The following is a 10,336-nucleotide window of genomic DNA, read 5'->3' on the forward strand; positions in this document are numbered from 1 at the left end:
AAAAAAATCTGAAGTCTTGTGTAGGGCCTGGTACTCGGTATGGCTGAAAACCATTTTGTGTCTTATCACTGGTCCTCTCTGCCTATTAGGGAATTTCTGGGCCACTTTCCTTACAACTCAAAAGACAGGTATGAGAATCAGCCCTGTTTATGATCTGGAACATAGCAACCCTGTTAGACAACGCCACGCCTCTGTTAGAGCCAGCCCACCGGTCTTACCTCGGGAATGGCATTGCCCATCATGAGCCAGGCCTTTTTCCCCAGGGAGAGAAAATAGTTGCATAGTAATACTGCATGTTCTTCTTCATCTCCTGCCAGGAGATCCAGGAATTGCTGACAAAAAGAAAAAAAAAATCATGTTGCCTTGACTGACTGCTTTATTCTGGATCGGCTGTGTAGGGTTTTAAAACATCATTGTTAAAATGAGTGCTTTGCAGTATATGACCTGTTTTTTTAAATCCTCCAAAGGGCGTTGCATAATATAGTTTAATTTTATGCAAACACAATACAACCCGAAATGTAGAAACAGAATGAATACCAGCGGTACATGTTTGTTTACCCTCCAGAAGATCCCGTTGGAAGTTAGTGGCACACAGACTGTAAGCTCGTGAGAGCAGACACCATGCTTCTTTCACTTGTAGCCAGAGCTTAGTACAGTGTCTGATACCTGGTAGGTGGCCCAGAATACATGCTGAACGAATAATGACATGGCATGCCTTAAGAAGCCCACAAGTGAAGGAATATACAATTCCAAATGTAACAGAGGCTGTAGCTGTTATTTTTAATGAATAAAACTGGGTTGTTGATAAGGCAATACTTGAAGGATAAATCAGAGTTAAGGCATCAGAAGTGTTTGTTTTGTTTAAATTTCTTTGTGCAAATAAAAAAAAAGTGAATTTTTGATCTTTGGGCAGATTAATCCAGAAAGAAAAACTACTTCAGAATTCAGCCCATCCTGGAAACAGGTGACAGTAGATTTTGATAATGACTAATGAATGTGGCAATTGAAAGTCATGCAAGGCATTTAGCCAATACTCGGAGGAGTCAGCTCCAACCGTAAGCTGTGAGGAAGAACGACTTACATCAGACGTGCTCCACAGGTCACAGATGCCCGCAAACGAAACAGCGTCCGGCAGGAAGGGAATCAGTGACACGTACCGAGCCACCAGTTCCTGTTTAAACAAAACTGGCTTTAAAAAATAATTTCTATCAAATAGAAGGCCGGATCCTGTGCCTCATTGCCTGCAAGAAAGTTTCATATATCACAAACGTTTGTGTGTACAAAACGCAACGAATGCTCATGCTCGCCGAGGGCTTCCCCTCTCCAAACATCCTATGAAGAAGGTCGTTGCTATTATCCATTTGTTACAGATGAAGAAACTGGCCCCTCTGTCTCTGAAATGTTGTCATCCCCCACTCGCGCTCCCCCCTGCTCCCCCCACCACATTCTTCCTTACTCTCTGCTAAAAAGAGGCTTTCCGGGATCATCTTGTATTTTTCCTAGCTCAGTCCTGAAAGCAGCCATTTCTCCTTTTAAAGGGCAATAGCATTTAGAAACCAAGGTCAGGGCACCTTTGATGTAACTCAGATTTATGTAATTTCTAAGAAGGTTGAGCATCTTTTCATATGGCCTCTCATGTTTTCACTTCTGCATATTTCTGTTGTTGTTTTGTTAATCCTCAAATCTATTTGTCCATTGATTTTTTAGAGAGAGTGGAAAGGAAGGAGAGAGACAGAGAGAAGCATTGATGTGAGAGAGACACACATCAATTGGTTGCCTCCCATATGCACCTGACCAGGGCTGGGGATCAAGCCCCAACTGGTAGGTGTCTTTGACTGGAATCGAACCCGGGACCCTTTAGTCCACAGGCTGACACTCTATCCACTGAGCCAAACCAGCTAGGGACACTTCTGCATATTTTTAATTGATTTGTAGGTTTGTTTGTTTTTAACATATTCTAGCTACTATTCATTTGTCTGTTATACATGTTGCAAATATCCCCTCCTGATTTGTGACTTGTCCTTTCAGTTTTTTACGGTGCCTTTTCATAAACTCAAGTTCTCAGTTTTAATGTGGTCAAATTTATCATTCTTTTTATAGTTTGTACTTTTCTGTCTTGTTGAAGAAAAACTTTCTATCTCAGATCAGAAAGATAAAAATGCTTCTCATATGTGAGTCCTCAATCTATCTGCAATTGAATGACGTGAAGCAGGAATCTGTTTTTATTTTTTCATATGAAAAATCAGTGATCCTGGTACAATCGATGTAACAGTCCATTTTTTCTTTATTCCTCTCTAATGCCAGCTTGGTCACGTATCAGGTTTGAGTGGATCATATTTGAGTGGATCTAGTCTGGAGTTTTTATTCTCTCTTAATTTTCTCTTTGTTCTAAATGTGTCAATACCATTTTCCCTTAATCACTCTGGTCTCATCAGCAGTCTGGATGTGCGGGATGACAAATCTTTCTTGTCTTTTTCCTCTTAAGAACGTGTTTATTTTGTCATTACATTCATTTAAATGAAGACGCAAATCTTCCCACTGAGTTCTTACTCTGCAGGGTTGTCTAGGCTATTTTGACACTTTGCACTCCATAGAAATATTAGAATCAGCTTGTCAAGTTCCACTAAAAACTGGAAATCTATTTTAACAGTTTTTTTTTTTTTTTTTTTTTTTTTAGTCTTTGTCTTTTAACTGGAAAGTTAATCCCTTAGCTTTGATTGTGATTATCGGTAAATATATAGACTATTTTTACTACCTTATTCTGTACTTTTTATTTCTTGCACTTTTCCTATATATTTCCTCTCCCCACTCTCTTTACCCTATTTCATTATTTTTTTTTTCCTGCTGCTATTTTGGAAGTTATAGTATTCACTTTTCTTATTCTTTTAAGTGGTTAATATAGAAATTTCAACATGAAAACTTCACTTGAATTCAAAAATTAATAAATATATTTGTCCTCATCTTGTGACGGCTTGGATGGTCCCAGAGAGTATTATGCTAAGTGAAATAAACCAGTCAGAGAAAGACGAGCACCATATGCTCTCACTTATATGTTGAATCTAATGAACAAAATACACTGAGGAACAAAATAGAACCAGAGGCATGAATACATGAAATAGTCTGACAGCTGTCAGAGGGGAGGGGCATTGGGGGCTGTGTGAAAAAGCTCAAAGCATTAAGAAAACAAAAAACAAAAAATAGACAACAAACAGTAAGATGATGGCTAGAGGGAAAGAGAGGTAGAAGAGGGTAAAGGGAGGATAAATTGAAAAAATAAAATATTTTTACCAATCCTGTCCTGACATATATGCATTATTTTCAGGATTTTTGTTCTATCCTGATATTTCACCCACATTGCTATTATGATTGCTATGAAAACAATGTTTTTCAAAATTTCCTTTCTTTTTTTCTTACCTAGCATTCTGTGGTTCATCTAGAAATTCTGAGAACCTTTGTTCTCTTTGAAGTATATATTTTAAGGAATTCCCTAAGTGAGTGTTTTTTGGCTGTAAATTCTCCCAATGTTTGTGTGAAAGATAGTTTCACTGGCTATAAATTATTAGTTAGTTGGCTATTTTTTCAGTTTTTTTGAAGATATTATTCCTGTTCTGGTTTTCATTTGTGCATCTCAGAAGTCTATTGATCTAACCACTTTCTTTTGTAGATTATGTTTTCTCTTGAGCTGCTTTTAAGATCTTCCTTGTCTGTGTAGTTCCCTCTGATATGACTAGATTTTCATCTCTTTTTATTTATCTTACTCAGGATTCACTGGGTTTCCTAAATTAGATTGTTGTCTTTCATCAAATCTTGAAAATTCTCAGCTCTTTTTCTTTGAATATTGCTTTTTTCCTTTTATACATAATTGGGTTCTCCTTCCTCTACTATCTATGTCTCCTAACCTTTATATTTTCCATTTTAAAAAGTCTCTGTGCTATATACCAAATAATTTCTTTGCATGTGTACTCTAATTTACTAATTCTCTCTGTATTTAGTTGTATGTTTCTTAACTCTGTATTTAACTCCATTTAATGTTGTGTTTAACCTGTTTAATTTCTAATGTTAACTATACAGTCTTATTTCTACAAGTGTACTTTTAACATCTGCCAATTTTGATAGTCTATTGTTCTTTAAAAAAATATTTTTTTAATATATTCTATTGATTTTTTTTTTTTACAGAGTGGAAGGGAGAGGGATAGAGAGTTAGAAACATCAATGAGCAAGAAACATCGATCAGCTGCCTCCTGCATACCCCCTACTGGGGATGTGCCCACAACCAAGGTACATGGCCTTGACTGGAATTGAACCTGGGACCCTTCAGTCTGCAGGCCGACGCTCTATCCACTGAGCCAATTGGTTAGGGCTACGAAAATATTTTTATTGATTTTTATAGAAAGAGGAAGAGAGAGGGAGAGAGAGAAAAAAAACACCAAATCATCAATGTGTGAATGTAACATTGATTGGCTGCCTCCTTCATGTCCCCTACTGGGGATCGAGCCCACAACAGGGGCATGTGTCCCGACTGGGAATCGAACTGGCAACATTTCAGTGCACAGGATGCCACCCAACCAATTGAGCCACACCTGCCAGGGCAATAGTCTATTGTTCTTTTGTTATATATTCAATTCCCTAGACTTCTGAAACTTATTAAACATACCCATCTTATATTCTGAATCTGATCATTACAATCTCTTCAGTGGTTATGGCCTGATTCTACAGTCTGTTGTTTCTGTTAACTCTTCCCTTCTTCATGGTGACTTATTTCTCCACTGAGGCTCTTTTATATGTTCATGTTGCTTGGAACTTTTTCTGTGGAATTTTTTTGAGGCTGAGCTTAAAGGGTGTTTTTCTAGAAGGATTTGTGTTGCTTCTGACAGAGATCTAGGGGTACTACCAACAGGGTGTACTTTCCTTTAAATTTTCAGTTGGAGTTTTTCTGGGTCTTACTGGTTGTGTAAATTCCAGCACTGAATGTGAATAAATACAGCTTTGTGATTAGGAATTCCTAGGGGGAGACGTTCCTTGTTTTCTCTTCTGTCCAGAGTCAAGGCTGAGTCAGGCAGGCTTCCTCCTGCAGGGCAGGGTAGCTCCTAGTTCATATTGGTGTCACCTATCAAGGGTTCTAATTGTAGTGGAGCCTCTCCTTCAGCCTTCGGCCTGCTCACCCCTCCCCCTCCCCCCCCAACAGCCTTGTGGCCCATGAAAACCCAGCTCTAGGCACCGGGAATTATTTGATGCCCTCAAGGCAAACACTATTTCAAGCCCTCACCCTTGTGGAATCTTGCTCTCTTGCTGTTTCCTGTCTCTTCCTATTTCAGCTATGATTTTAAAAATGTTTTTAATATTTAATTCATCACTCTTAAATGTTCTATGCTGGGAGAAGTTTTCTTCCTACTCTACTATACTAGAGACAATAGAAGTCCCTTTATAGTTTTCAATAAAAGTCGATTAATAAAAAAAGTAAATGAAATGTGGAAAACAAGGTTTTTTTATGTATTTATATCTGCAAATAGATATCTCATTATCCTGTTCCTAAATGACTATATTACTCAATTACTAATTAATAACTTATTAGCAGAAATTAGTCCCAACACTATCCCCTCCCTAAAGACAGTCAGGGTTACAGGGCTCACTGAAGAGCCTGCTGACCACACGGGCTCTGTCCCTGGGAGCTGTGCTGAATAGCCGTGAGCAGAGGAAGGCATGTGCATTTTCAATGGGCCACTCTGGACGTGCTTGGTGTTGATGGCACACGTGCTGTATATACTCAAATACTGGAAGGCATTTTTGCATAATTGGAATTCAGAGATGCTTGTAACGTTAGGTATAACACTGTCTTGGTACAATGGGAAGTGCCAGGGTTCTGAAGTCAGGGCCTGGGTTCAGATGCTATGAAGGTACCAAGAATACATGATGAAGACATTTATGGAAGACACTGAAAGCGTAGAGCATCTCCCAAATATCCATTTCCCAGCACCGGTATCGTGTCAGGGATACAGTAAGCACTTAATACGTGTTGAAAGAAAGAACCAAAAGTTATTATCCTCTCTGGAACCTTCAAACTTTTCTAAAGAACACAAGCCTCATGGTCATAAAAATGTTTTAATCACTAATGATCTTAATTTAGTTACTTTCTTTAAAAAATGTTTTTTTTATTGATTTTTTTTTTTAGAAAGGAAGGGAGAGGGAGAGAGAAAAACATCAATGGGAGAGAGAAGCATTGATGGTCTGCCTCCCACACATACTGACACCTGGGATCACGCCCACAACCTGGGCTTGTGCCCTGATTGGGAATCAAACCTGCGACCTTTCAGTGGACAGGACGATGCCCAACTAAGGAGCCACACCAGCCAGGGCTATCGTTACTTTCTTAACTACTATGAAATATGATAGTTAAGATGGTAATATATTGAAACTTTAACCCACTTTTAGCCCCAGGTTTGATTGGTCATGACATACTTACTGCGGTGGCCTGTGGGTCATTGGGATAAGCATCAAGAAGCTCTTGAGGAGGGTTTAAAGGCTTGAGATAACGAGTAACAAAAACCGTCTTCCCACTTATGTCAATCACTGTGGTAAGGCACTGCCGATTTGGGAACTTTAAGGCGCATTCAGCGTGAAACTTCTCTGTTGCTTGGAGCAATTTCTCATCTTCCTGAGAATCAAACTTCAAAGAGAAAGACTCCATGGAGTTTGCATATGGTTACAGGAGACACAGTAGAACTTGCTCAGATCTCACAGTCAGCCCAAACTAAATGTGAGCTCCAGGAATTACGATTCAGTGATCCAACACCACCATGCCCCGTGTCCCTGACGCTTCATAATCTTCAAATTAGATGGATTCATTAAATACTTAAAAATACTTAACAGGATTGAAAGAAAGTAGTTCACAGACAAGCAGCCCTATGCGATTAATAAAACAACTTCAAAAATGTAAATGATGAGGTACTAATTATGATTGATGAGACCAAGCAATAGTTTGATGTGTATTTTGATGTTGGTTTTAGAGGCAAGAAGGACTCAGAAGTCTAAAATCCCAAATGTAAAACTTAAGCAACTTATATTAAATGGACAACAAATTTACAGACGTATATGGATGTACTAAAAAGTTTCAAATCCATAATCAATATAATAACAGTAATGTTCTCAAGGAAAAGGGAGCAGAACTGGAAACATCACAGGTATAGTAGTTAGTTTAGTAGTTCTTTGATCCAAGGTGAGCTACCATTTCCCAGACTTTTGAAAGTAACTCAAAGCAGATGAAACAGAACAAATTTCAATTGACTTTTCCCCTCAAGCCATTGCTAAAAATATAGCACAAAAAGCAGCTCTTTAAATGTTTTCATAAAAAATGTGTTGCTTAGTCTAAAAATATATGCATTGTTACTTACATTTCAAAGAATTTCGAGTCAAACTCAAATACAGTTTTATTAGGGAAATTAAGGAAATTAATTTTTAAGTTCAATTTAGATTCTAGGCAGTGCTTGAAGCTTTTTATTTTGTTTTTATGGTTTTCTTTTTTGAGGATGAAAATGCATCCAGCTTTCCCCCTCATTCGCTGTTATTCCCCTCATCTCTCTTTATATTATTTTTTTAGCATTTAAAATCACAGTTATAGGATATGTTTATTTACTCTGTCTCTTCCACAGTTTAAGTTTTCTGAAGTCAGGGATTTTGTTTTGATCTTGGTTTTTATCTCCAGTACTGAATGCTACCCAGCACATAGTAAGTGCTTAACAAATATTGTTCAGTGAATGAGTAAATGGAAACTCTCACATTACTGTTTATGACTTCAACTAGAATCAAGTATGCTGATTATTCTTGACTCTCTTATATGGGAGCTGGGCCATGGCTTCTGTTTCTAATTTGGTCTCTGTACCCTGAGAAATTGGGGTAGCGGTTGTGGGGGTTCCATAGGACAGGGACATCTCCAAAGGCCTCCTATATATTCCCACAGGATATCCCCCTGCTATCAGAATCTTGACAACATCATCATCATCATAACCACCTACAACTCAGCACAGTGGCAAGGCATGGCAGCTATCTAATAGGTGCTGTGGTGAATACATAAATAAATGGAAAAGGTGAGCTCCTAGGGCTTTTATATAGGTGTGTGATGGGCTCCTACGGTAGAACTGCCAGGCCAGAAAGAATTACAATTTTAGAAAGATGGAGAATTATGAAACAAGGATGGTGTGGATAAAAACACAGTTTGCCTGGCCAGTGTTGCTCAGTGGTTGAGCGTCGACCTATGAACCAGGAGGTCGCAGTTCGATTCCTGGTCAGGGCACATGCCCAGGTTGTGGGCTTGATCCCCAGTGGATGGCATGCAGGAGGCAACCGATTGCTGATTCTCTCTCATCATTATTGTTTCTCTCTCTCCCTTCTTTCCCCTCTGAAATAATAAAAAAAAATTAAAAAAAGCACCTAGTAAAATTTCATCCCTGTTTCCTTCAGACTCATTCATTTATTTATTCATCCATCTGGTTATTTGAAACATGTTGCTGAGAGTCTGCAAGGTTCCAGGCACTCTGGGTGAATGAGTTTGAAACAGTCCCCTCAAGGAGCTTCTAGTCCAGGGGAGAACATGGATGAGCAATCAGGTGCTTAGGGGACTTGACCAGAACTTCTATGGGGATAAACAATGCACTACGGGAGCGTTGAAGAAGCAGACACAGGCACTGTCCAGAAAGGAAGGTGACAATCTTGAATCAGGACTGTGGGCTTCCAAGTTGAAAAAAGTGTTTCAAACATTTTCTGCCACTTGGACCTGGATGTTCCGTGTTATATTTTGGTTCTGTAACTAGTGCTTCCTGATGGTGGGGCCCATGTTTGAATCATTCTTTGTTCATTTCTGCACCGAGCATGTACAAGGTAAACACTTAATAAGTATCAATGGTCATTAATACTTATTTAGGCCACTGGGATGCCATTTCATGGCGTGAAACAGTAATTTAAGGAGTGAGTCGGATGCTATGTTGGTAACCTAAGAAGTGCCAAGCAAAAGCTCCGTGCTGAAAGAATTCGGGTCATTTGTCGTGAAACTAATTAAGGTGGAGCTGACAACTTCACCATTTGATTCAACATGAAACTTGGAAGGTTCTTAAGTGGCTCAATTCTTTAACCTGGAGGTTCATATACATACTTACAGGAAGCTGAATGGGCTTACTCCCCCCACCCCCCACTTTGAATACCTACAGTTCGACAGCTCCACTGATCAGAAATAACTGTCACAGACCCACTGTCTCTGTAAGAAGCAGCTCTGGGGTTTTATAGCCATGGAAACACTGGAGGTAGGTAGCTCCCAGCATGCAGGTGACATTCAGACCCACCACTTCCTAGATTCAAAGCTAAATAAGAATCCTGACAAAATGAAATGGGCCAAAAGACAAAGCTGGACATTCACCGTGGAGCTGCAGGCATCTGAAGGTCATTGCTAAGGGGACACCACACACACACACACACACACACACACACACACACATACACACACGTCAGGACCCAGTAGACTCCATAAGGTGGACAGGGACCAAAGCAGAGAATGAAAGTGAAAGCCTAGGACCTGTTGACTGATGAAGGGTAAACACAAAAGACTTGGTACCTTTTTCAGCATCTCACTCATCTCTCAGAGGCAAGAAAGAAAGAAGGAAAGAAACAAGAGAAAGACTTCATTAACAGAAACAATCTATTTTCAAAAACTTGTTTTTACCAAGACAATGTTAGAATAAGAGTTTCAGGATTTGCTACTGATTTTTTAGAAAATTCCATGAGTAGATAACTTAAAAAAAAATCCCATAGAAAGGCTCCGTATGGGATGATGGTGGAAGGAAGACTAATCCCCGAATCCTGGAAGTTGCAGTCAGTGGGAAAACGATTCCAGGTGTGGGTCCCTATTATTTTAGGGAGAGCTGCTCTTTCCTGAGTAATGGACAGGGAAGCCCTGAGGGACGTTTGTCTGCCTGTGCGTTTAGGACCGTGAGGGTGCTGTCAGCCCAGGTACCTCCTTATCCAAAAGCATCAGAGACTCTGGGCTCCCAGGGGTTCCTCGTGGCCTCATTTTTAGAGGTCTCAGAGAAATGCTGCCTGCAGCCACAGCGGGGCAGTGAAATGCTTCAAAGGCAGGAGGACAGCCTGGTTATCTGCTTTGAGGAAGGAAGGCTGCAGGCTTGGGAACTGGGTCTCAGAGCCCCGAGGCCTGGAACATTCTGTGATAGGAGGCCAGTGCCCTTGAATGCGCCACGTGCCAGGGGGTCTCTGATGTCCTCCTTCTAGCCACAGTCACAGATGGACAGTGGCCACACGGTTCAGAGCTCACCTACGGGGGGGGGGGGGGGGGGGG

The 10,336-nt window shown here is 40.0% G+C and overlaps 1 protein-coding gene across 1 annotated transcript in view; it reads right to left on the reverse strand.

Moving 5' to 3' along the window:
- Positions 1–10,336, reverse strand: part of CC2D2A (coiled-coil and C2 domain containing 2A) — an 88,070-nt gene that overhangs the window by 7,626 nt on the left and 70,108 nt on the right. Inside the window, exons 31-34 of the mRNA XM_014549334.1 lie at positions 9,599–9,619; positions 6,461–6,664; positions 1,082–1,171; positions 219–332 (exon numbers count right to left, since the gene is read on the reverse strand). Coding sequence (XP_014404820.1) covers positions 219–332; positions 1,082–1,171; positions 6,461–6,664; positions 9,599–9,619 — 429 coding nt within the window. The remainder of the gene's footprint in view (positions 1–218; positions 333–1,081; positions 1,172–6,460; positions 6,665–9,598; positions 9,620–10,336) is intronic.

Source organism: Myotis brandtii, unplaced genomic scaffold (genome assembly GCF_000412655.1).
Source record: "Myotis brandtii unplaced genomic scaffold, ASM41265v1 scaffold547, whole genome shotgun sequence".
Classification (NCBI taxonomy): Eukaryota; Metazoa; Chordata; class Mammalia; order Chiroptera; family Vespertilionidae; genus Myotis; species Myotis brandtii.